Source organism: Ambystoma mexicanum, chromosome 5q (genome assembly GCF_040938575.1).
Source record: "Ambystoma mexicanum isolate Mex_15411 chromosome 5q, UKY_AmexF1_1, whole genome shotgun sequence".
Lineage (NCBI taxonomy): Eukaryota > Metazoa > Chordata > Amphibia > Caudata > Ambystomatidae > Ambystoma > Ambystoma mexicanum.
In genome coordinates, this window is record NC_090933.1 from 41,218,672 (window position 1) to 41,246,293 (window position 27,622).

The 27,622-nt window shown below is 49.2% G+C and overlaps 1 protein-coding gene across 3 annotated transcripts in view; it reads left to right on the top strand.

Moving 5' to 3' along the window:
- The window catches only part of AFG3L2 (AFG3 like matrix AAA peptidase subunit 2), a 1,716,771-nt gene that overhangs the window by 833,408 nt on the left and 855,741 nt on the right, over positions 1–27,622 (top strand). For all 3 annotated transcript variants that reach the window (XM_069620479.1, XM_069620477.1, XM_069620478.1), the window contains exon 8: positions 8,702–8,972. In XM_069620479.1, the coding sequence (XP_069476580.1) occupies positions 8,702–8,972 (271 nt within the window). The remainder of the gene's footprint in view (positions 1–8,701; positions 8,973–27,622) is intronic.

Below are 27,622 nucleotides of genomic sequence, written 5' to 3' on the forward strand. Positions count from 1 at the left end.
GGCATGTTAAATCACAAAAAAGTGGCAATTCCAAAATTTAGGCTTTTTAAAAAAGGGTTTCTTATAGAAGACAAACCTTGTTAATATATCTGATACTATAATCTCCATGAGCCTTATTTAAAAGTTTTGTGTAATGAATTTTGTACTTCGATGAAGATACATTTCTTCGAATAAAGTTATATTATCGTTATAAATAAAAGAACAGAACCTGGAAATTGGTGTCCCTTGACATGGTCATTTGATTACCCCGGTACTGTCATGTGTTCTCATTAATTGAATAAAGCTTGGCAACTCACTAAAAGCCAAGGTAGTTAACTAGGATCACCTGTACTATGTTCTAAGGCTTCCCCATTACCAAAAGCACACCATCTCAGATGCAGCTGCCATTCTGTTTGCCCTCGGCTCCAGCTATCTCAAGGAGATATCTGGAGCAGAGGGGAAGATGTTCAGAGGAAGCTGTTGTGCTGGTTTCCAAGGACTTGTTTTGCTTTGTTGAAGGAACTCCTATGTGCTACCAATTATGACTTTGAACTGCACTGACAGATAGTTGTTAACAAAGTTCACTTGTTCATTATAGGAAGGAGACTAAACAGTGAGTTAATTTAAATATTTTTCTAGTACTCTAGTAGAAGTTCTTTCGACTTAGTTGGAGGGATGAACAAGCTCAGAAAAAACACTAAAACAAGCTGGACAGCTCAGATGTGAACAGTCATAAGTAATTAACTCATTTTATTGTAGTTCTATAAATGATTTTAGGTTTTTGTCAAAAGCACCATTCTATCATAGGTTCACTCCCTAAAGGTATTTATATAGTGAGTGCAGCCTTGTGTTGGTAATTCACGATCTTTGTCTAAAGGCACTAAAAGTCTCCATCTCCAGAAAGGCGTTAAAAGTCTACTTTGCTGGAGGCCACCAGGGGGCGCAAACATGATGGCTGCCTAAGCATCGTGCTCCCTACATGGCCCTGGGAAACTTTGGAAAATAAGCGCCTCAAAAATGCGTGACCCCCAACAACTTGCGGAGAGAGCCCCTGAGCCTTGGAACGGCCTTCTGGGGTGCCCCCACCGCGGAGACAGCCGTGTGTGGACCGCGGCCCTCCCCCAGCCGACACAGGGGAGGACGCGGCCTAAAGCCTGCGACGCAGCCCACTGCTTCATACGTGGAGGGGCTGGTGCACTCCCTGCACGCAGCACCTGCGGACACCGCTGGGGGTCCCCTGCTGGATTTTGGAGGTGACGGTCCCCCCCGGGGGTTCGCCGGCGTGGGGACGCCTCGGCGCTGGGGCCCTCGGACCCACCCCTCCCCCACCACCAGAGTGCAGTGCGGCCTCGTGAGGGGAAGTGGCCGGAGGAGAGCCTGGCGCGGGTGCCTGGGTGCCTTAGATACTGCGCCGCGGGGACGCTGGGTCCTGCTCTCCCCTGGCTCCCCCACTCCCATCAGTGTGGATACCACCCGGCCCGGCCCGACGCGGGAGCGTGCCTGGACCTCTCCTTGCTACACACACGCCGGCATCTGGGAGTCCACCAGGCCAGCCCAGAGAGGCGCTACAAATGAGGTTGTGAGGCCGCAGGGGCCTCGGAATCGCCGGGGGTCTATCCCCCCCCTGCAGCATCTCTAACAGGCCCGGGCCGTCGCGGAGCGCGGTCGTGCCCCCTCCCTTCTACTTCCATTGAAACGCCTAGAGGGAGGTTACTCGGGGAAATTAGCACCTGCAACGTGAAGATACCAGGTCAGTCACCCCAAACCACGCAGTTACAGTAACTACAAGAACCAACAGCCACACCACCCTGCCATACATCTACCCTCCAGTGCCCACACGGCGGAACACTCACAGGGCCTTAAGCACCTCTCTGTGCTCCTTCAGTGGTGCGGGCATCACACAGCACCCCTTTCCCCTTCCGAGGGACACCCCCTCCACCAGCACCAAGAGCCACCTGGTTTTCCCCTGGTGGCAACTATCTCCTCCATCACCAGGGGGTGGCCTTGACTGCTGCCCTCCTGCGGCCAATTCCAGAAGACTTCATGGGGCACCACCAGCCTAGCGAGCCCCCGCCATAATCTGTGGAGATATTAATATCCTGCCAGAAGCAGGGCCCAGTCCGGGGAGTCGCACAGGAGGAGGCCTGGAAACCCTGCCCATCCCCAACACACTGGGGGGTCACAGGGAGGAAACATAGAGGGGACCACACAGAAAAGCGGATTCCTCACCACTGAACTCACTGATACCAGCAAGGATCCACCCAGGCTCCCATTGGGGTACTAAACGGGGCTCTGGACTTTCCCCCAAATTGCTGCAATTAGCACACCAGTGTCGGCCGACCCGGGGAAATCAGAGTGGTAACCTGTGGAACGGGACCCTCAGAACACTATACACTGCGAGAACACCCCAAAGGCCTGCTCCACACAACAGTGCAGACAAACCCAGGACACCGGAACGATACCAGTGGACGCATCATAAATCTCAGCAACCCAGGGTGATTGGGGTCCCATGAACTGGAAAGAAACCCTAGCGAGATATCAGTTCACACCAGGGCAACCGAAGATGGAAACCAGACCCCCCCCCCTCTGCGCCAGCTCCAGATATGAACACCGTGTACAGCAACATCCAGACAATCCTCAAAGAAATCAGAGGTATGAGGACGGACATGGGCGCCAAGCTCGCTGACCTCATGGCCAAGGTCTCCACACTGGAATACTGGATGGAAGGGGTGGATAATAACCAGGATTCTGCAGACCTTCTTGAGACACAAATGGAAGTAAGGTTCAAGGAGCTGCAGCGCTGCGAGGAGGACCTCCGTCTCAAGGTCGACGACATGGAAAACCGCGAAAGGAGAAATAACCTGAGGATTTTCGGCTTTGCAGAAACAGAGGGGGGAGACCCATGTGGGCCTGGAGGGGAAAGTTCAAGACATCATCAGGATTGTCCTGGGGTCGGACTCCGGAGAGACGCTCCTGCTCGACAGGGTCCATCGGGCGGGTGGGGGCGGAAAGGGCCCGAGGTCAGTGCTGGCAAGATTTCCCTACTTTAGAGACAAGGCCAGACTTTTGGAAATGGCAAGGACTTTGAGAGACATTCAATATGGGAACTCAAGGGTGACAATTTATCAGGATCTCTCGGCCCTCACACTCCAGATGAGGAACAAATGCGGGTCCATCACCAGATGGCTGCAGGAGAAGGGGGTCCGTTAACGCTGGGGGCACCCATTCTACCTTGCCTTTGAATGGCGGGGCCAGAGATACCAGCTAGTTACGGAAGAAGACATTCAAAGGGCCACGGACGACTTGACGGGGGACATGGTGGGAACATCCAGAGATCAGAACGGAACCGGCAGGGATCCCAGCTATGCCCCTCAGGGCCCCGACCTTTCTCAAGGGAAGCTTAAAGTGAATGGCTCCAGGAAGTTCCAAAAAACTAGCCATCCCCCAGCAGACCGGGGGGCCCTACATGAACACATGAGAAATGTCAAGAAGGCTCAACCAACAGATTGTAGCTCAAAACACAACCTCTGGAGGGTCCTAATGACCAGGGGAAAGTGTTGGCTATCTTAAGTCCTTACCACAGTTGGGGTGTTCTTTGTTTGAATGTTGTGAGTTAAAGTTTCACAGTTGCTTGACGAGAGGTCGGTCCAGAATTTAAGTGGAATGTTTTTCACTGCTTCTACCACGAGAATAGACGTGGGCCTGCGGTTCCACGTTGAGAGACATCCAGCATGGGATCCCGTGGTTAAGCGGGGTGGAATGCAGAATATGTGCACAGAGGGGTCGGGTGGGGGCCTCGTTGGGGCTTCGGCGCCGACGCAAAAGGGGGTTCACTCTAGAGTTTGGGGCGTGATGGAACGTCCTACATGTAATTTTTTCCCGGGGCCAGGGTAGCAACCCTGGTGGTTCGTTGTTAGTTCCAAGCATGGCGGGGGGGCGGTTGACGACGAACGCCTTGGTAAAACGGGTAAGGCAGGGAGGGTCGGGGGGGGGGAGTCTTTGAGGGGGTTAAGGGAAAAGGGGAAAAACAGTTCAAGTCATGGGTTTTCTGTTTCACAACGGGTGATATATAGGAATTACATAAAGGGGTTCAAAGAGCACAAGACGAGGTATAACAATGATTGAGTGGAGAATAGGCACACTGAATGTTAAGGGCCTAAACTCCCAGAATAAGAGATCTCTCACAAGTAATATGTTTCGCAAACAAAGACTACTGGTCCTCTTCCTACAGGAAACACACTATAAACAGGGGAAGGCATCCACTATAAGGGGGAAAGACATTGGCAGTAACTATTGGGCCTCCCATAGAAGTACCAGGAAGGAGGGGGTGGGCATCCTACTGGGCAAAACATTCTGCCTCACGGAAATAGAAACCAAGAAGGGTTTCGGGGGACAGTTCCTGGGAGTCAAGGGTTGCCCACGAGGGGGAACGCATCACCCTAGCCACCCTGTACGCATCCAATACGGGCCAGATACAATTCCTCACTCAAATTTTCAGGGTTATGGATGAATGGACAGAGGGGGCCACCATACTTGGTGGGCACTTTAATCTTATACTGGACCCCTGTTTGGACTGGTCGTCGGCGAAGGGGTGGGGGACGCCCAGGGGACCCTCCAAGGATAACATAGCCTTGCAGACCCTTCTGAGGGAACACTATTGGGTGGATGCGTGGCACAGGGCATACCCGGGCCAGGTTGGATACACCTTCGTCTCACCCCCACACTATACCTACATAAGAATCGATCTTTTGCTAATATCCGAGGAGGGGAGAGGGGAAGTTGATCAACCAAGGGTAGAGGCAATAACGTGGTTGGACCTTGAACTCCTGATAGCAAACTGGTCACTGCCTGTCTCCCCAAGAACATCGCGATGGAGGTGCAACGATACGCTCCTCAGGGACCCAATATTTCGGGAATTCATGAGGAAGAAAATGACGGCCTTTTTCGAGATAAACGATAATAGGGAGACAGACATGGCAGTGGTGTGGGAGGCGGCGGAAGCCACCTTTAGGGGCCTCCTGATAGCTGAAGATTCAAGGCTTAAACATGAAAGGGGCCTAATTGAAAACAAAATCTGCACAGAACTGCAGGCCTTGAGAACTAGGCTGGGCGCGCCCGGGGAGGACCGAGAGGCTCCCTTGGTAGAGATGCAGGGCAAAAGACAGGCACTACATATGGTCCTCATAGGTGAAGTCATCAAGAAAGTGTGATACACCAAAGGCACTACAAAAGGGGTGACAGGGTGGGGACCCTTCTGGCCCATAGGGCTTGGGGATGTAGAGTGGAGAGAGGGGTGGGCCTCCTCAGGGACGAGGAAGGTGGGGTCTGCAAAGGTCAGGAGGAGATATCAGAGGGTTTTGCTGATTTCTATAGTAAACTGTATTCCAGGTCAGAGGGCGAGTTACTGGAGGACATCTGGACCTACCTGGCCGTGTGCACCCTGCCTCGACTGACTGACCCCGAACGTGAGGCCCTGGAGGGGGATATTTCAGAGGATGAGGTGGAGGGAGCCATCAAAAGACTAAAGGCTAGGAAGGCCCCAGGCGGAGATGGTTATACAGCAGACTTTTATAAACAATGCCAACCGACCATGGTGAAGCCGCTGACCAAATTATTCAACCAAATCAGAAATCGGGACTCGATCCCTCCTCCTTTCCTACAGGCCCTAATCACCATAATACCTAAGACAGGCAAGGACCAGACAGATTGTGGGTCATATAGACCCATCTCGCTCTTAAATCTAGACGCCAAGATCTTCGCCAGAATCCTGGAAACCAGATTGGAGAGTTGCCTCCCCCACTTAATACACCCCGACCAGGTGGGATTTATCTTAAATGGACAGGGCTCCGATAATATGCGGAAAACCCTTCATGTTCTCAAATCCAGGGTGGTGCGGGAGGAGGGCGCACTTTTGCTGGTCCTCGAACGCGGAGGAGGCCTTCGATAGGGTCAGCTGGGCCTTCATGGGGGAGGTTTTTTCGGCCATAGGGATGGGGCTGAGGTGGTTGGGATGGATGTCCGCTCTATATTCTTCTCCCTCGGATAGGGTAGTCGAAAATGCGACTGAATCAAGGATGTTCCCTCTGGAGCGAGGCACAAGGCAGGGATGCCCACTGTCTCCCCTGATATACGCACTGGTGATGGAACTCTGGGCAATCTCTGTTCGTAAGGATGAGGCCATTAGGGGGGTACGGATAGGGGACACAGAGTGCAAGATTTGCCTATTCGCTGATGATGTGTTACTCTACACAACAAGGCCGTCCCAGACAATTCCCATGATTCTCCAGGGTCTGAAACGCTGTGGCGACCTATCGGGATACAAGGTCAACCTCAGGAAATCAGAGGCATTCATAGCTAGGGGGTCTCCCAGATCTAGAGATAAACTATGTGAAGGGGCTCCCCTTTAGGTTACAGGAGGAAGGGTTCAGTTATATAGGGGTTTAAGTGACACGCGACCCCGAGGGATTATTCCCAGGTAACTTTCCCCCGCTCTGGTCTGAAATTAAAAAAGATACAGAGAGATAGGAAAGATCGGGCCTCTACTGGATGGCAAACCTCAACCTTGTGAAAATGGTGATTCTCCCTAAGTTTCTATTCCTCTTCCAAATGCTTCCCGTACAGGTCCCTAAGACGTTCTTTACAAAAACGAAGCGAGTCCTCTTGAACTTCCTCTGGTCCGGTAAAAAACACAGGATCTCCTACGAGGTGCTAACCAGGCCAAAGGAAGATGGTGGGGTGGATTATCCGGAATTGGAGACTTACTATAGGGCCTCCCATTTGAGAGTACTTGTTGACCCCTTCACCCCAGGTACTGAAAGACATTGGATGGCTATGGATAATAAAGTCCTTGCACCTGTCACAGTTGAGGAATGGCTATGGGTTCCCAGAAAGAACATCCCCAGAAGGGTCCTGAACCACCCAGTCCTGAAGTCTTATGGTCCCTATGGAGGGAGGGAGGTTACTATCGCTGGCTCACGACCTGGCCCTTCCCATTGAGCTGCATCTGGGCCCCCCCCTTCACAGACAAAATAGCAGAGCCAGCCGCGTTTCAGAAATGGTTTGAAGCCGCTCTAAGCAGGACTGGACATCTTTGGGTAGGGGGCTCATTTCTACCCTTGAGAGAGCTGGAGGAGGCACTGGGAATAGGCACCCTATCACCATTCCGATACCTTCAACTCCTCAGGGTGCTTACTGAACCTCAGAAGAGATCTAACCGATTTCGAGAGACTCCTCATTTCCACCCATGGTTCCAAAGGGGTGATATCTCGCCTTATAAACTCTTTTTGTTCTCTGCCCTGAGGGACCCACCACCAGCTCGCTTGCAATGGGGAAGGGACCTAGGTGAGGAGATAGATGACGAAAGGTGGTTAAAAATGTGGAGGCGGGCCAACCGCTCCACGGGCTCGCTGCAATTTCAGCACCAGGCTCTAAAGGTTATACCAGGTGGCACTACCCCCCACAAAGGATAGCCAGAATGAGACTGGGGTACGACCCACACTGCTGGAAGTGTAAGAAGGTAAAGGGGGACTACATCTATATGTGGTGGAGGTGCCCGAAGGTCCAGATATATTGGGGAGAGGTGCTATCCTGGATCTTTGGGATTGATATAGGGGACAACCATGAGGGATCCCAGAACCACATGTTGCAGGTTATGTTGGTGGTGTCCAGGTGCTGTCTGGCACAAAAATGGAAAACTTCCTGTATGCTGGGGGAGGAGGTATGGGTTACGAAAGTGCGGGCCATTTACGATATGGAGTTCCTCACCCATCTGATCGACGAGTCCAAATCAAACATCGAAGAACTATGGCTCCCCTTTTTTGAAAAATATGGTGGCACGTCTTAGAGGGTCGTAGCCACATCAGGGGCCTCCCCCAGATGTGAAATACCGCTACCAATTCGACCAACTGAAAGCGGCACAAGGCTTGGCCCAAAACTTCAGTGTGCTACGAAACTAATGGACAAACATTGTTATGCTCTCCATGAACTTGTTATCCGGAACACGTATGAGCGCTCGAACTGGGGGTGGGTGGGGGGAGGGATAGTGGGGATGTGTTATCATTGTGTTTTGGAAATTCATGTTTTGTTATGTTATGCACTGTTATAATGCAAAATCTTAATAAAATGTGATTTTTTTTTTTATTTTTAAAAGTACTTTGCTCATGTATATTCCTAATTCTCTTTGCAGAAAAGTATTGGGAGAGTATCTAGTTGTGAAAGTAGCACATTCTAAGCGTATGACTGGAAGCAAAATGTCATTAGTACCCCACACTATGCAAAATGTATACTTGTAGCAAATGCTTTGGCTTAATTCAGGAGGAGCTCAACAATCTACTCTTCAAGTAGTGGCTCCTCCATAACACCTATATTCACACACCCTCCATTCCCAAACTGACATTGGGTGATCTGCCCCCCCTCCTTTCGGTTTCCTGCCCTGGTTGCTTGTACATCCCTTCCTGCCAAATTGCCCACCCTCCCCCATTGTTGGTTCCTCCCTACCTTGTAGCTCTTCTTCCCTCTGTGTCCTTCCCCCTATGACTTATGAAGCTCTCCTTTGCTTCCTGAAGCTAGGCCCGCGCTGAATAAATCCCCAATAATAGTAAAATAATAATTCTGTTATTGATCTTCGTGTAGGTCACGCTGTGTTGACTGATTAACGTCTTCATATTCACAAGTGTTGTTGATTGTTTTGTTCATACTAATGTGTGATGTCTTATTTTTCTAGCTCGTTTATGCTGAGCATGCTGCCCACAGCTCTCATCATCGCCTTTTTACTCTATACGCTGAGGAGAGGGCCTGCTGGGGGAAGACCTGGCAGGGGAATGGGTGGGCTCTTCAGTGTTGGGGAAACCACGGCTAAAGTTCTTAAGGATGAAATTGATGTCAAGTTCAAGGATGTAGCTGGCTGCGAAGAAGCAAAACTGGAAATTATGGAATTTGTTAATTTTCTTAAGAACCCAAAACAGTATCAAGATCTGGGAGCTAAAATCCCTAAGGTAAGATGTTTACATTTTGTGCAAGTTCTCAAGATAAGGAAAGTTAATTTGGGACTCAGAATTTAAAATTTCAATTACTATTCAGTGGGGGAGTTGTAGAATGTGCAGGCCTCTTAACAAGGCCTCCTTGTGTCACCACAGAACCTTACTCAGTTGTTACTGCCATGGATATGATCACTCATTCCCTCGGCTGTGTCAGAAAGCTATGACAAGGTGCAAGACAATACGATGAAAATCTAATTTGAGAATTTTTTTGCTGCATTTTTTTCTTTGTATGGGTATTGCGTCCTTGTAATATCACACAGTTAATAGATCATTCCCAGCAGGTCTCTCTCTAATTCACAAGTAAAGGAACCTTCGAATGGATTGTGTCCTCCCACGTATTCCTCATCTTGTGATAATTCGTTATCTCCAGCTTCGCTGCTTCGGAAAAAAATGTTCTCGCAGAGGGCGCTGTGCTCGAGGTCGTGGCGTCGATTGTCCCTCGACGGTCTCCGTACCGTGTCGACAACACTGATGGTACAAGTAGCTCGAGCCGCGCCCGTTGCTCCAGTTCCGTTTTTCCGATCGCTTTGCTATCGTGAACGGCGCGCTCTGAGATTTTCTTCGTGAAAATGTCATCTTCTTCGACTCCTTCGACACCCAAGACTGGGTTCAAGAAGTGTATCGATTGTGGATCGAAAATGTCGATCACGGATCCTCACCGAGTTTGTCTCTGGTGTCTCGGTTCTAGTCACCAAACAGACGACTGTGGTTCCTGCCAGTCCATGACCGAGAAGCCCCTTCGTGAGAGGAGAGGAAAACTGTCGGTGGGGAGGGAAGCTTCTAAGAAGACTGTGTCCAAAAAGCATAAGAAAGCGACCGATTTGAAAGAATTGGATTGACATAGGCACTCCAAGAGATCTCGATCTAGGAGTAGATCAAGACACTCTTCTTCCTCGTCAAAAAAACTGAAGAGGAGACATAGATCTCCCTCATCGTCATCATCTTCTGAGTCGACCGAAGAAATTCGATGTCCGACAAAATCAGATTCCCCCAGAAAATGGGGAGGAATTCCGTAAAAAGATGATGTAGGTTTTCGAGAATGCGGCCCGACCCCCTCGAAAGAACCTCGGAAGAGCCATTCCTCTAAGGTCGCTCCATTGGACGACAAAGAGAAGTCGAGAACTACCTTGGTAAAAGCCAGTAGTATCGAAGATACTCGAGTCGACGTCAAGTCGTCGAAGGCTCCTCGAGAGTCGAAGACTCCCCGAGAGTCGAGCACATCTCCGGTGCCTCATAAAAAGCTCAAGTCTTCGAAGTTCCCGTCGACAACCTCGAAGGATTTTTCTATTCCTTCGAAGGAAATTGTTGAGGAAGAAAGGAGATTTACTCCGTTGCCCAGAACAGACTTTTTTAAAGCTATGTCCTCAATTTATGAGGAATCTGGCTCGGAGGAAGACGAAGTCACTCCCTTTGGAGTTTCATATGGCACAAGACAAGTTCCTGAGGAACTCATTGATCAGGAATCTAGAATGAGAGACCTACACTCTGCTAGTGGAATTGACACCTCCCCAGAATTCGAATTTGCCAAACCTGACCCTGCAGAACATGCAGACTCAGGGTACAGAGGTCTTATGAACAGGGTAGTAGAATACATGGGTTTGGGTAACACTTCACCCGTGTTTGAACAGGACGACATGACAGATATAATTGTCAAAGGTCCCCAAAAAGACCCAGTTCTCCCCTTTCATAGGGCTGTTCAGAGAACAGTAGAAATAAATTGGGAAAATCCTGATAGCATTGCTGCTACAAATAGTAATTTCCCAAAGAAATACAGACCAGCTGGTACGGATCCTGAATATTTAAACAGGCATCTGACTCCAGAAAGTCTGGTTATTCAGGCTGCATCCACAGCAAAACAAACAGCATATCCCACTATCCCTCCGGATAGAGAGGACAAGAAAGTTGATGCCTGGGCCCGTAAAGTTTTCACTTCAGGTAGCATGGCCCTGAAATTGACAAATGTCACCTGTACCCTGGCCAGGTTTACCCATACCCTGTGGGACTGTATTTCGGCGGCGGCTGAGCATATTCCGGAAGGCGAGGAAAGGGAAGGCTTCCTGAATATAGTCAAAGACGGAAAGGAGGCAATGGGGGAATGTCTCCAGTCTGGACTGGATACTGCTGATAGCATCAGCAGATCCATGGCTACAAGCACTGTGTTGCGCAGATTTGCGTGGTTGAGGAAGTCGGGGTTTGCACAGGATGTGCAATCCAGACTCCTTAACATGCCCTTTGATGGCTCGAGGCTATTTGGCAGTAAGGCTGATGAAAGGCTAGAAAAACTCCAGACCTCGAAAGCGGCAGCTAAATCTCTTAGTGCCTCCATGCGCCAGCCTCAGAAAACCTATTCAGGATCATCCTCCTGGAGAGGTCGTTCTTTTCGTTACTACTCCTCATTTGGTAGAGGAAGAGGACAGGCTTCTCAAAGAGGCAGAAAAAACTTCCCTCGTGGTGGATGTGGAAGAGGTGCGAAATCAGCCTCAGGAGCGGCATCTTTGCCCTCAGCCACTCCTGCAGCTGCCTCCAAATCTCTCTGAGACCTTGCTCCACAAGACACCAGTGGGAGGCAGGATCTCAACGTCTGAAGGAATGGCGAGGCATTACCTCAGATGTTTGGGCACTGGAAACAGTAGCTCAAGGTTACTGTCTCCCCTTTCTAAAAAGGCTTCAGAATCATCCACCGGGAGCCAACTCCGTAAAAATTCCAGACCCGCTCCTGCTGCAGGAAATTTTAACCCTGCTAGAGAAAGGTGCCATAGAGCAGGTACCTGTAGCGGAGAGGAACAGGGGTTGGTACTCCCCATACTTTCTCATCCCAAAAAAGGACGGAGGATTGAGACCATCTTGGACTTAAGAAACTTGAACAAGTTCCTCAGGAAGGACAAGTTCAAGATGGTGACCCTTTCTCAGATCCTTCAGGCTCTACAACTCCAAGACTGGTTGGTAACATTGGACCTTCAGGATGCTTACTTTCATGTGCCAATCCATCCAGGGCACAGAAAGTACCTGAGGTTCGCGATTGGCAATTCTCATTATCAGTTTCGAGTTCTGCCATTCGGGTTGACCTCCGCCCCGAGGGTTTTCACCAAACTGTTGGCGGTTGTGGCAGCAAGTCTCAGGAGAGGATGTATTCACATATATCCCTACCTGGACGACTGGTTGATCAGAGCAAGTTCTCCAGAACAAGCTCAGGAACATCTTTCGATCACCTGCCACTTCCTCCACAAACTGGGCTTCTCCCTCAATTTCAAGAATTCCCACATGATACCAACCCAGAAACTCCAGTTTATCGGAGCAGTCTTGGGCACTTCATCGGGAAAAGCCTCGCCTCTCGAAGTGAGAGCTCTCCACATCCAGCAGATGGTAACAAAGTTTCAGAATGCCCAACATCTACCGGCCTTCAATTTTCTCAGGTTGCTCGGCCTCATGGCATCCTGCATTTTCCTTGTACCAGAGGCCAGGTTGAGAATGAGATCCCTTCAATGGGCACTCAGAACTCAGTGGTCCCAGTTCTCAGGGAATATGTCGGATCTTCTGCAAGTCTCGAGCGCAGTTGCTCAGGATCTACTATGGTGGTCTTGCAACGACAACATTCTCAAGGGAGAATCCTTTTGGCAACCATGGCCGGAGATAACAATAGTGACGGACGCCTCACTCACGGGGTGGGGGGCACACACCAACAATCTGACAATCAGCGGTCGTTGGTCTCCATCGGAGTCCAAACTACACATCAACCTATTGGAGCTGAGGGCAATCAGACTAGCGCTGAAGGCCTTTCTGCCCTCTGTACAGGGAAAGAATGTCCCGATAATGACGGACAACACAGTGGCCTTGTACTACCTCAACAAGAGAGGAGGAGTAGGGTCACTACCACTGTGCAGAGAGGCAATGCAGCTCTGGTTCTGGGCAATACGAGAAGGAATCTCTTTATCGGCAATTCACCTAGCCGGAGAGCAAAACACGGCGGCAGACGCTCTGAGCAGACAGAGCACAGTCTCCTACGAGTGGGAGCTAGCTCAGGAAGTCCTTCAAGAGATCTTCGCCCTTTGGGGAACCCCTCAAGTGGATCTGTTCGCCACTGTGATCAATGGGAAGTGCAAGCAGTACTGCTCAAGGGAATTTCCTCAAAGAGGAGCTCTGGGAGGAGCTCTGGGAGACGCATTCGTAGTGGAGTGGAAGTTTCCACTGCTGTACGCGTTTCCCCCAGTCCCCGTGATTCCTCAAGTAATCAGGAGGTTGAGAAAGTTCAGGAAAACCATGATACTTATTGCCCCGGATTGTGCCAGGAGGACGTGGTACCCGGACCTTCTAGACATGTCCATCTGCCCTCCAATACGTCTTCCGCAAAGAGAGGATCTTCTCTCGCAAGAGGAAGGTCGGGTTCTCCATCCAGAGGTCAAGACACTCAATCTTCACGCATGGTTTCTGAGAGGTTGAGATACAAGGATTGGGATCTTCTGGATGACGTAATTGAGATCTTGCTTTCGGCCAGAAGGCCAGCAACAAAATCTTTATAACGATGTCACTGGAACAAGTTCAGTAACTGGTGCAAAGATAAGAATGTGGACCCTTTTCAATGTGGCACCCCAATGGGGCTTTCTTTCCTACTGCATCTAGCCAATCTGGGGCTCCAGATAGGGACAATTAAAGGATACCTTGCTGCGCTGTCTATTTTCAAGCGCACCTCAGAAGAGGTTTCATATTTCAAAATTCCATTGATCATTCAATTCTTAAAGGGGCTTACTAATGTATACCCCCCAGTACCTTTTCATGTCCCAACTTGGGACTTAAATCCAGTACTAAAATTCTTGACTTGTATAGCTTTTGAGCCTATGCACTCCTGCCCTTTGAGGCTCTTAACATTAAAAACTGTAATTCTTGTGGCCTTGTCATCAGCCCGCCGGGTTAGCGAACTTCAGGCTCTCTCATGCAAACCGCCATTTACTACTTTTTATAAGGAGTCCTTAAAGTTAAACCTTCCTTTTTACCAAAGGTAGTTTCAGACTTCCATTTGTCGCAAAAGATAATATTACCAACTTTTTATCCTCCTCATTTGGGAAAGGAAGAGGAGAGATTGCACAGACTAGATCCCAAGAGGGCTCTTACTTTCTATATCTCAAGAATGGCTAAATTGAGACAAGATGACCAACTTTTTGTGGGTTATACTGGTCATAAACTAGGATTATCTGTAACAAAACAGACCATATCCCGCTGGATCATTTTAGCCATAAATGAATGCTACAGATTAGCAGGAAAAGACCCACCAGATGGGCTTTGTGCCCATTCTACAAGGGGTATGGCTACTTCTACGGCTCTAAAGAGGGGAGTCCCGGCAGCAGATATTTGTTCAGCTGCTACTTGGAAAACAATACACACTTTTGTAAAACATTACCGTTTGGATCCTGCCTCCTCAAATGAGGGTTTATTTGTCAAGGCAGTTCTGCATTCTGTCCATGAAAACTGAAGACTAATACTCCCACCTCCAAAATTACTACTGCTATGGGTGCCTATCATAAGATGAGGAATACATGGGAGGACACAATCCATTCGAAGAACAAGTTACTTACCAACTGTAACGTTCTTTTGACTGGATGTTTCTCCCACATATTCCTCATCGACCCGCCCATCCTACCCCGCAGTACAGTTTGTTTTCTTACACTTTCCTCTCACGAAGTGTGCATCAGTCATTTTTTCCGAAGCAGCGAAGCTGGAGTTAACGAATTATCATAATATGAGGAATACGTGAGAGGAACATCCAGTCGAAACAAAGTTGCAGTTGATAAGTAACTTGTTCTTCTCTATGAAGGCTTTTATTCTGTAAAACTTATGTGGTTTTGCCAAAAATATGTAATATGGTATGGAAGGCACTAGCGTCCTAATATTGGGCCAAAGCGAAGAAATAAGTACTGGTACGGTGCAGTCCTCTTCTCCCCATTCACCTTTTGTTGATTTGTGTGCAAATTAAATTGCTGGTTTGTTCTTTTGAATTCATTACGAGATTATAAGAAACTATTAGAGAACTGTATTTTGTGGGCTTTGGGGCTTCTTAATAGGGCTAGTTTGCTAGTGTTTGCTATTCATTCAGGTGCTACCAAGCTAGTCGTTAAACTTGTGCATTTTTCGTTCTTAGAGCAGACTGCATTGTTCCTAACTAAATGTTCCAGCAGGCCTTAAGCCTACTTAATATCCTTTGCAGAGCATTAGCGCTGCTGCTTTTGGCAGGCCAGTTTTCGCCGGTTTGTGTCCGGGTTACGAGCCTCGTTATCTCTCGGGTTATCTCGTGTGAGCTGGTCTCATGTGTTTCCCCTATTTTGTTCACAGTAGTGTGTTATATCACTCTGTTTTACTGATCGCCTGTTTCGACCAGATATTATGCCAGAATGCCTGACGCCCTGCCAGCGAAAATAAGTCCAATGAAAATTTACAACAACTTCAATGCAGCTATTTTGCCGCTTGGCCCTTCCTTTCATTGGGCAAAGCATGCAGACTTTCTGTCACGCTATTTAACTATGGGACTTACTAGGTCCGCCCCTAACATTGATTCCATACTCTCGCACTTACAACATGTAAGTGTTAGCCTCCATCTGACACTTACATAAATGTTTACACTCCTACGCCTTCAGATAATATAGCCTCTACCTCTGAGATCATGCATCCCAAATCCAATCTACTCACTCTTAAGAATATTCTACAGAGTTTCACCTTAATGTTGCTTTATTAAACACATGCTTCCTTGTATAACATGGCCTGAATATCACTGACCATCTATCTGTATCCAACTTGGACATGGTTGCCATTACAGAAACATGGTTGCATGAAGCGGCTGCGTACATAGCCTCTGAGGCCCTTCCTCCAGGCTTCAAGATGTTCAGAACAGATCAAGTTGGATAAAGTGGAGGAGAGGGTTGCCCTCATTGTGAGGGACTTTTTGGCTTGTCACTCAGTTAACGTGGCAAGCATAGACGATTGTGAAATCTTGCTAGAGTGTCGGCCATAATATTTCAGTGACCATCATTACTCTGTATAAATCACCTAATAACACTCCACTTTACGAAGAGCAATTACTCGCCCTTCTTAATGATATTACAAAACCGCAGTCTTTTGTAATTAAAATAGGTGATTGAACCTACAGGCGTTGTCCCTACTAGCAGCTCTTGAAGCAATCGGTTACATGCAATTAGTTAACAGGCAGACACATAGAGATGGCCATATGTTCGATTGGGTCCTGGCACACAATGCCATCATCTCTCCCATTGTTGCACATCCTTGCCCATGTTCTGTTCACGCGATGAACACCTTTTCTCTGTTACTGCCGTCCAAACCTATTAGCCTGGACAAATTGCCCAGGATTGTCAAAAAGAGTAGGAATTTCAAACACGTTTTGCCACAGGCCTTCTCGGCATCCTTGTCCCTGAAACATGTTAACCTAGAATCTTTAGACAATCCAAGACTCATGTTCATGAGAAGGTAACTCAAATGAACCAACCTGAGTTGTTAGTAACTCATACATTTCTTGTTGGCGAGTCAAAAATAGCACATTATAACCAGGTTGGATTTCACAAAAAATTTCTATTTTATTTGTTGCAAAATAATAGAAGTGCTGAATGTAACAAGGTGTTACTTTACACCTTGTGGAGTAATGTTATTTCGAGGGGATTGGGTCCTCCGACGTATTCCATATCTATGACAGTAATCACCACAGCTGTGCTGCTTCGGAAAATCGTTCGGCGTCCTACGTCGATACGCCGTCCTCGAGTGCCTCCGTCGAGCTGACGTCACCGGATGTTATAAGTAGGACGCACGACGCCTGTAGCCTCAGTTCCCTTTTTTCTGCAAACGTGTTTGCTTCAGAGATCTCGGCGCGCCTCGATTCTACTGAATCCTGTTCTTTCGGTTCTTTGGACCTGTTTCTTCATTGAATTTTGTATGTCGTCTTCGGCTTCTTCCACCCCGCGATCCGGGTTTAAGAAGTGTCGAGTGTGGGCATCCAAGATGTCGCTGACGGACACGCACAATGCTTGCCTCTGGTGCCTCAGGGAGGACCATGACACGGATGACTGTGTCGACTGCCAATCGCTCACATCGAAGGCCTTGCGGGAGCGTAAGAAGAAGCTGTTGGTCGGTAAGGTGGCCAATCCCCAGAAATCGCGTTCCACTGGTCTTTCGATGGATGATTCGGTGGGCGACTCTCCGCATCGTCGTTGTGAGTCCGGGGTTCTCAGTCAAGGAGTCGGTCCCGCCATTCCTCTGCCTCTTCGAGGCACTCCAGGAAGCGCCGTTACAGGTAGTCTTCCCCGTCCTCATCCGAGGACTCTGCCAGTTGCCGGGTTGCTTGTCCCAACAAGCATTCCACTCCTTCCGAAAGGAGATGTTGGTGCTTTTTCAATTGCAGGGCTCCGGGACGTCCGCACCCTCTGAGGACGCCGGCCGTGGCCGTACTAGAGACACTGCTCGTCCGCCTTCGGGCTCGAGCAGTCGTCGCGACCACCGGGCGCCTTCGAGGTCCCGGTCAGACAAGGATGGTCGCTGTAGGCATGCCCGTTCCAGGTCCCGGTCCTCGACGCCCTTGTGACCGCGAGAACCTGTGGAGTCTTCGAAGGCGCCGAGGTTGTCGACGGACTCTCTCGAGGCTCTGCCTCTGAGGAAGTCGTCAACGCCATCGGCGCCCAGGCTGTCGAGAGACACGCTCGGGGCTCGGCCCTCAAGGCCTGTGTCGACGCCGCCGAAGCTGTTGGCGCCGCGCTCGACCGTCGACGCAGATTCCCTTGACGCCTTTCGAGGCGGCTTTGTCGGGGGTACCCCGTGGCACGGTGGAACCCCCCAGAAAGGCTCTGGCCAAGGCTAAACATGTTTTTGTTCCCTTTTCTGTACCCTCTTTCCAGCCTTTGGATTATATTTCTGAGGTGGATGAGGGGTCTGAGGAAGGTGAGGTTTCTGCAGAGGTTCCTGATGGCCTCCTTTCTGGTCATAGCCAGCTTAAGGACCTGCGCCAGTCGTTGCATGACGCCAGTGGGCTGGACACCTCTCAGGAGGTGGAGTTTGGTAGGCCTGAGCCTGGCACGCATGCCGACTCCTCTTACCGGCGCCTGATGTCGTGGGTCACGGAATTACCTGGGATGGTCTGCTCCCCCGGGGGATTTGCAGCAGGATGATCTGACTGATATCCTCGACCAAGGTCTACCAACTGACCCGGTACTGCCATTCCATATGGCCTTGCAGAGAAGGGTGGCTACAGCTTGGACTTCTCTGGAGAGTCTCCCGGCAGTGAGCAAGTCCTTGCCGAACAAATATCGCCCAGCCAGTAGCGACCCCTGCTACTTGACCTTGCACCCCACTCCGGAGAGTTTGGTGGTGCAGGTGGCTACGGCCGCCGCAAAGCAGGCGTCGTACCCTACCATCCCTCCTGATAGAGCCAACAAACGTTTTGACGGCTGGGCGAAGAAGGTGTTTTCTTCTGTAGGGTATGGCGCTTCAGGCTGCCAACTCCGTTTGTGCCTTGTCTCGTTTCACGCACACTCTGTGGAACTGTGTTTCCTTGGCAGCTGAACATATTCCCGAAGGGGATGAACGGGATGGTTTTCTTGATATCGTGCAAGATGGCAAGGACGCCAGGTGTGAGTTCGTTCAGTCGGGTCTGGACATGGTTGATTGCGTCAGCCGGTCCATGGTGGCGAGCACCGTAATACACAGGTTTGTGTGGTTGCAGAAGTCGGGGGTTTGCTCCTGATGTGCAAGCTCGACTCCTCAACATGCCCTTTGATGGTGAACATCTTTTTGGCAGCAAGGCTGACAAGAGCCTTGAGAGGTTGCAGACCTCTAAAGCTGCAGCAAAGTCATTGGGCGCTGCAGTTCGCCAACCTCTGCCTTTTCGTCCTAGGGCACAACAATGGAGGGGGGGGTTCCTATTGATATTACTCGTCCTTTAGTAAATCAAGAGGATCTGCTAGTCAAAGGGGCCACCGTAAGAGTGCCAGAGGTGGGAAACAGGGTACTCGAGGTGCCAAGGCTGCTCGGGCAGTTGCCTCTTTGCCCTCAGGCACTGCTGGAGCCGCTTCAGCTCAGTCATGAGGCCATGTCCCATGGTTCGCCGGTTGGGGGAAGGCTGGTGCAGCATCTTGTAGAGTGGCATGCCATTACTTCAGATGTGTGGGTTCCGGAGATCATAGCCCATGGCTACTGTCTTCCTTTCCGGCAGAGGGCCTCATGACAATCCACAAGGGAATCTCTCTTTGAAGAGTCTGGATCCGCTCCTTGCGCAGGAAATTCAATCCCTGCTGGAGAAAGGCGCCATAAAACTGGTGCCTGTAGCGGAGAGGAACAAGGGATGGTATTCCCCTTATTTTTTGATTTCGAAGAAAGACGGGGGCTTGAGACCCATCATGGACTTGCGCGGTTTGAACAAACTCCTCAGGAAGGACAAGTTCAAGATGGTTCCTCTTTCTCAAGTCCTGCAGGCCCTTCAACTTCAGGACTGGTTGGCGTCTCTCTCTCGACATCAAGGACGCTTATTTTCATGTGCCGATCCATCCAAAGCACAAGAAATACCTGAGGTTCGTGGTTGGCGACTCGCACTTTCAGTTTCGGGTCCTGCCGTTCGGATTGACCTCCGCCCCGAGGGTCTTCACCAAGCTCATGGTGGTGGTGGCAGCGTATCTCAGGAAAGGGGTGATTCACGCCTACCCCTACCTGGACGATTGGTTGATCAGGGCGCTCTCACCCGAGCAGGTCCTGGATCATCTGTCCGTCACCTGCCACTCCCTCCACAAGCTGGGCTTCTCCCTCAACTTAAAGAAGTCCCACTTGACGCCAACACAGCAGCTCCAGTACATCGGAGCAGTGCTCGGCACATCCCTGGGGCAGTGGTTCTCTCCCCAGGTGAGGGTTCTTCACATTCAGCAGAGGGTGCACAAGTTTCAACTTGCCTAAACGCTCCCGGCGTTCGAGTTCTTGAGGTTGCTCGGCCTCATGGCATCCTGCATTCTTCTGGTACCAGAGGCCAGGTTGCGGATGAGATCTCTGCAATGAGCCCTCAAGCTCCAGTGGTTACAGTCCTCCGGCAGAATGTCGGACCCCGTTCAGGTGCCGCCCTCGGTCGCCCAGGACCTTCTGTGGTGGGCCGTCGAAGGCAATCTGATGAGGGGGGCTCCATTTTGGCTGCCCTGGCCGGAGGTGACGATTGTGACGGACGCATCCCTCACGGGATGGGGCGCTCATGCCAACGAGTTGACAGTCAGCGGTCGTTGGTCTCAGTCCGAGTCCAGACTCCATATCAATCTGTTGGAGCTGCGGGCCGTCAGGCTTTCCCTGAAGGCTTTTCTGCCGACTGTGCGTGGGAAGAATGTCATGATTCTGACGGACAACACAGTGGCCATGCACGATCTCAACAAAAAGGGGGGGGCAGGGTCACTTCCTCTGTGCAGGGAGGCAATGCAGCTCGGGTTCTGGGCCATCAGGAAGTTTCGATTTCGGCAGTTCATCTGGCCGGAGACGAAATCGAGATGGCGGACGCTCTGAGCAGGCAGAGCGCGATCTCTCATGAGTGGGAGCCATCTCAGGAGATTCTCCTGGAGATCCTCACCCTTTGGGGGACCCCTCAAGTGGATCTCTTCACCTCCAGTGTCAACCGGAAGTGCGAAAGGTTCTGCTCGTGGGAATTTCCTCCAAAAGGATCTTTAGAAGACGCGTTTGTGGTGGAGTGGTCCTTCCCACTGCTGTACGCGTTTCCTCCAGGCCCCGTCACACCGCAAGTGCTGCGGAGGCTACAGAGGTTCGGTTCCTGGATGATCCTCATTGCTCCGGCATGGGCCGGAGGATGTGGTAGCCGGACCTTCTCGACTTGTTCATCTGCCCTCCAAGTCGTCTTCCCTACCAAGACGATCTGCTCTCACGGGAGTGGGGTCAGATTCTCCATCCAGAGGTCAGGTCCCTCAACCTTGACGCTTGGCTTCTGAAAGGTTGAGGTACAAGGATTGGGACCTCCCTAAAGACGTGATGGAGGTGTTGCTTTCGGCCAGACGGCCGGCGACTAAGTCCCTGTACCGTTGCCGTTGGAGAAAGTTCTGCGACTGGTGCAGGGTTCAGAATGTGGATCCTTTTTCATGTGGCATTCCTGTGGTTCTGTCTTTTTTGCTTTTGTTGGCCCACACGGGCCTGCAAGTGGGTACTGTTAAAGGTTACCTGGCGGCGCTGTCTATATTTAAGTGATCGTCTGAGGAGTGTTCCTATTTCAAAATTCCTTTAATTTCTCAGTTTCTCAAAGGACTCACTAATGTGTTTCCGCCGTCAACTTTCCAGGTCCCTGGTTTGGATTTGAACCTTGTTCTGAAATTCCTTATGGGTGCTCCTTTTGAGCCTTTGCATTCTTGTCCTTTGAGGATGTTTACCCTTAAAACTGTGTTTTTACTTGTGGTCACTTCCGCTCGCAGAGTGAGTGAGTTGCAGGCACTTTCAGTTAAGCCACCCTTCGCTGTGTTTCATAAGGACAGTCTTGTCCTTAGAGTTCGTCCTTCCTTTCTTCCGAAGGTGGTGTCTGAATTTCATTTAAGCCAGAAGGTTGTTCTTCCGGCATTTTATACTCCTCCACGTCCTGGTAAGGAAGAGGAGAGGCTCCATAGGTTGGATCCTAGGAGAGCTTTAAGTTTCTACATTTCATGCATGTCCCGGGTCAGAGTGGACAATCATCTCTTTATTGGTTACGGTGGAAGGCTTTTGGGACAAGCTGTGACTAAGCAGACTTTGTCTAGATGGATTATCTTGGCAATTTCTGAATGTTACTGCCTGGCGGGTAAGGACCCTCCGGTAGGCTTACGGGCCCATTCTACTAGGGGTATAGCTGCCTCTACTGCCCTGCAGAGGGGTGTTCCTATTCGTAACATCTGTGAAGCAGCCACCTGGGCTTCGCTTCATACTTTTGTACGACACTACTCCCTGGATTCTATCCATGGGCAGGATCTGGCCTTTGGCAAGGCGGTCCTTTACTCTGCAATTTGATTGGACATTCTAAATTTCTATATTCAAAATTCTTTTTCCCCTCCTCCATACGTTGGTACTGCTTTGGGAGTCTGTCTTGGATATGGAATACGTCGGAGGACCCAATACCCTCGAAGAACAAGTTACTCCCTTACCTGGTAACGTTCTTTTGACTGGATGGTCCGATGACGTATTCCATATTGCTCCCTCCCTACCTGCCCCGCTACAGAATTTCTTATGCGATTGCAGCTTACGTTTCCGCAAGGCATTCTGTGGTCATACTGGCAGTGGTTTGGTGCCACACGTTCTTGGGAAAAAACTACAACTGAGGCTACGGGCATCGTGCATCCTACTTATAACATCCGTCGGCTCGACGGAGGCCCTCGAGGACGGCGTATCGACGTCATCGACGCAGATGCCGAAAGATTTTCCGAAGCAGCACAGCTGTGGTGATTACTGTCATAGATATGGAATATGTCGTTGGACCATCCCATCGAACGAACGTTACCAGGTAAGAGAGTAACTTGTTCTTCTTTTTCATAGTTTCAGTTCAGAATTGTTCAATTAAAAAATCTCTCGGGTGTTGCATCACACCTTGTGTAATAATCACTCTTTGCCTAAATAATATTTGATTAAGTATTCCACTCAAATAGGCTAATCTCTCAACAAATGTTTCACCATCACCTGTGGCAATTGTTCATCAGGAGGGAAAACTGTGTTCTAATAAGAAACAAAAGAAAATAGAAAGAAATAAGTGCAATGATTTATATCTGTTGAGGACTGTTTTTCATGGTTAATAGTTCACAATTGAAAAAAGAAGTAATTTCTAATTTTACATGAGAATAAAGATGTTGACTCACCCTGATCCATTGATTAAAAAAGATGTTTTTTTTCTTATTGGTTCCAATTAGTTTATTTAGGATGATGCTGAGGGTTCAATTTTTTCCAATTATTTCAATAAAGATCCTGTACTGGGATAGATCTATGGCGAGTAAAACTGTTCCAGGGGGAGGAAGGAGGAAAGAAAAAAAAAATATATATATATATATTGTTTTAGGTATAGTTAGCATGATCCTTTAAATGGGTGTTGCTAAGGTACAAAGCCATAAGAAATGTATTTGGCTAGGATAAAGTAGAAATCTTAATAAAGGAAAGACCGCTGATCTAAAACTTCAAAATCGGTGTATGCCATGATAAGCATGCTGTTCTTCTGATGGATGCACAGATCTCTACTGAATGAGGTTGTTTTCATATATGTCCCGGGAAGGCGTGAGCGCGTGATGGCGTCACACGCACCGCAACGTGGCGGAGCGGAAGCGCGTGATGGCGTCATGATGTCACCGCGTCTTTCCTGAGTTTAACTGTATACTGACAAAAATGTTTTAGATTTTTTTAGTTTTATAAAGAGTTAGCTAGTTTTTAGATATCTGGAATTTGTTTGTTTATTTATTTATTTTTAATGCGCACCAAACCCATAGGTAACAGGGTGCAACAGTACGGAGGTGCAAACCTTACAGGGTTACAAAATAGTTCACAGTACAACAAAATATATTTACAGGTAAAATTCCAAAAGCAGTATGGATACAAATGTACAGGTTATAAAAAAGTTAGGTTGCACATTTCACTGGATTATGAAGATGGAAAGGCAGCCTAGATGAGGCTGTTGCGATAGTGTAGCTAATGGTCGGTAGAGTTGAGAAAGTTGATAGAATTATTTCTGAGGTGTAGATGTGGTTGGTTTACTCTAAACTTGTGGGACAGGGAGTTCCAAAGTTTGGCAGCCTTGTCGGGAAAACTGGTACCGCCAATCTAGGTAAGTCTAAATCTCGGTACCACAAGGCAGTTGGCATTACCGGCTCTTGTCGGTCTGATAGACTTTGTTCTGTTTATTCTGTCTACTAGGTAACTGGGGGCAGCATTGTTTAATGCTTTATGGGTCAGGGAGCCCATTTTTAGCAGTACTTTATTGTGGGTAAAGAGCCATTTGTGTTGGCGTCTGGTAGAGGAGATGTGTTCTCTTTTATTTATGCCTAGTGCAGCTCGTAAGGCGTTATTTTGAAGAGTTTATAACCTCTGGATAATAGCTTTGTTAGCACCGCTGTAAAGATCATTGCAATAATCTAGCCTAGAGAGTATCAATGCTCTAGCCAAGATCATGCATCTATCATTTGAGAGAAATGGCTTACCAGCTAATGAGCTTACAAGTGTATGCAGTGGTAGAGGCCAAGGATTTTACTTGTTTGTCAAAGGACATAGTCGAGTCAGGGTAGAAGCCAAGGGTTTTAACCTCCTTAGTTACCCTAATGATGTTTCCATCAATAGTGAATGAGGGGTATTCATGGCCTAGTTTGTTGAGGTTTGAGCGGGTACCCAGGATTATCAGCTCTGTCGTATCATCATTCAGGCATAGAACGTGGGTGGCCATCCATGCCTGGATGATGAGATATGCCCTATTCACCAATGCCAGGTCCCCAGAAAGAGGGAGGAGAATCTGTGTTTCATCTGCATAGTTAGTGTTGATCCTAAAAAATGTAAGAAAGAGTGACAGATTTATTTTTTATATTTGTAAGGAATTCAGTGATTTTTTAGAAGCCTGAAATGTGAACTTTAAATATATATATATAAATATTTCTGAGGCTTGTGGAATCTGCTTAGATCACATGCTGTGCATAGGCCGACATCTAGTGGAAGCTGCGGAGTATTACAGTTTTTTTCGAAACTCGAAAATGGGCGTCGACACAGGGCGTGCCAGTAATACTATCCCTAGTGTGACGTCCACTGTACTCATGATCCCTCACGCGTCTAGGACCCTCAGATTGTTTTTTTCAGCCATACTAGTCGGAAGCATTGCGCGAGATCCCTGGCTTTCAGGCATTTTGATAATTATTGATATTAATTTCCCCGTGTTTCCACTCCCACGTCGAAGTCATTGAAGATCGACGCCGGTCCGAAGAACAGACAACCGTCGAGAGCTGCTTGACGGGCTTTGGGCCTCGGAAGGCCTCTGGCCGCGGCCCGGACCTCAGACATTCAAGTAGGGAGAGTGGGGGGTGGAAACATATTCTACACTCTTATTTCCTACACACACGAGCCCGCTGCCACAAGGTGCATATGGAGAGTACTCCATTTAAATTTTGCCCTAAGTGCAACCGCAAGTACCCTTGGGTTGACAAACACGCCACCTGTCATTTTTGCTTGCCGAGGGACCACCCCGAGGCGAACTGCAAAGCGTGTAAGCTTTTTAAAGCAGAAACGCTCAAGGACCGTTCCACTAAGCGTTGGGCCCACCACGCCAGGCAGCTCGAGGCGGTGAGTGCCTTCAGTGACGGCAGCAATACCGCCTTTTCAGACGGCGAGGGCACAGGGGTGTCAAAAGACACCCAAGCGCTAGTCCCCGACACCGGAGGATTGTCCGGCAGGGCAGTTATGGGGACCACACCCGACGACACGAGCGCTAACATCACTACTACACCTAAACACACTGATCCCAACCGACACTCGACACGCAGAGGAGCTAGTGGGAGACAAGAAACCCATTGCCAAGCCATTCCTATTCTCATATCTATCCAACATAGAATAGATCCTTCCCTTCTTTATCCAAATCTCACAAGGGCTGTAAACCCCAGAATTGAGAAGATGTTTAGGGCTGCTCAATCAGATCCTCTTTACATAAGGGGTCAACTGAAGCCTGACTCCTTAGTAACTACCAACACCAGAAAAACAGCAGGAACACTGCTGTCTTCATCCGAGGCTCCTCCAGACAAAGAGAGCAAAAGAATGTATGGGTTGGGAAGGAAGGCAGCCTCCACTTCCGCTTACGAAGTGAGAATCGCCAACACCAGCACTCTGCTGGCAAGCTATAACTGCCACCAGTGGGAGCAGGTAGCTGCTCTCATTGACTCCGCACCCGAACCATTAAAGGGTCAGCTGGCCCAGATCGCGTCGGAGGGTAAAGCCGTGTCAGGTTGCATCCTCAAGACAACCTTCGACGTTGCAGATAATGCAGGCCGGCTCATAGCAGAGAGCACTGTCATTAAGAGGCACGCCTGGCTAAGACAATCAGGGTTTAAACTCGAGACACAGGCAACCCTTATTGACATGCCAGTTGAACCTAATGTCCTGTTTGGCAAAGCGATAAAGGATGCATTAAAAACTGCCAAAGACGAGTACGATACTCTAAAGTCCCTGGGACAATTAATGAATAAGCCCATGAATCAAAGAGGGAATGGTAATTTTCATCACTCACACGGACAGAATTCCCAAAAGGGCTCCAACTATTCACAGGGACAGGGTACATCATGGGGTGGCAGCCAGCAGACTACCCAGAGTTACGGCAGGGGTAACAAGAGGGCCCGTGGTAGAGGTAGAGGCAGCCCCGGCAGAGACGGCGGTACGCCTCCCGCAAAGCAGTGATGTTCCGCTCAGGGTCCCTTCCCATGCATCCCCAGTAGGAGGGCACATTTCCAACTTCACCCAAGCATGGGAAGGGATCACATCGGACAGATGGGTGCTGTCCACAGTGTCGGCAGGATACTGCATCGAACTGCTAGAGCGCCCCCGCAACCACCCTCCAAGTCAAAGAATACATTCACTGGACCACCAGAAGATCCTCCTTGAGGAGATCGTCAATCTTCTCGCAAAGGACGCGACAGAACGCGTCCCGGGCAACCAGGTAAACAAGGGTATCTATTCAACTTACTTCCTTGTGCCAAAAAAAAAAAATTGACAATGCGCCCAGTATTAGACTTAAGCCCTGCAAACAAGTATTTCAAGCCCCAAAAATTTTGCATGACTACTTGCCAAGAAGTAATCCCCCTCCTAAAAAGGGGGGATTACTTGGCACCATTTGACATGAAAGATGCCTATTTTCATATTTCCATGTTCCCAGTGCACAGAAGATTCTTGCGCTTCAAGGTGGACAGTCAGCACTACCAGTTCAAGATGCTGCCTTTCGGTATAGCCTCAGCTCCAAGGGTATTCACCAAGGTACTGGCGGTAGCGGCAGCACACCTATGCAGGGAGGCAATCCCAGTGTACCCTTATCTGGACGACTGGCTCATCACGGGAGAACCCCGGTAATTTGCAGATCCAACATCCAAAGAACGATTGACCTCCTCTTCGAATTGGGTTTCTCTATCAACGAGAAAAAATCAAGCCTGGTGCCAAGCACCTCCAAACAGTTCCTAGGAGCTGTCCTAAACACTTAAGAGGGGTTGGCCTTTCCATCAGAGGAAAGAATTCAGAATATACTACTGCAAATTCCTCAATATCGGTCCGGTCGCCAGATATGGGTGCGCAAAGCGATGCGTTTGCTAGGCATGATGGCGTCATGTATTTACCTGGTACCCCACGTGCGCCTGCGCATGCGACCCATGCAAGAATGGTTGGTGAAACAGTGGTCTCAGGCAAGTGGTCAGTGGGACGATCTAGTGGTCATTTCGCCAACACTTGTACAAAATCTTCACTGGTGGACAAGAGAGAACCTGTCAAAGGGGAAACCCTTTTTCGATCCGGAGATGCAAGCTGTAGTCACTACAGACGTGTCCCTGTCAGGGTGAGGAGCACACCTCCTTCACCACACAGCTCAGGGTCTCTGGTCTCACACAGTAGCCAAGAATCATATCAATCTGCTAGAG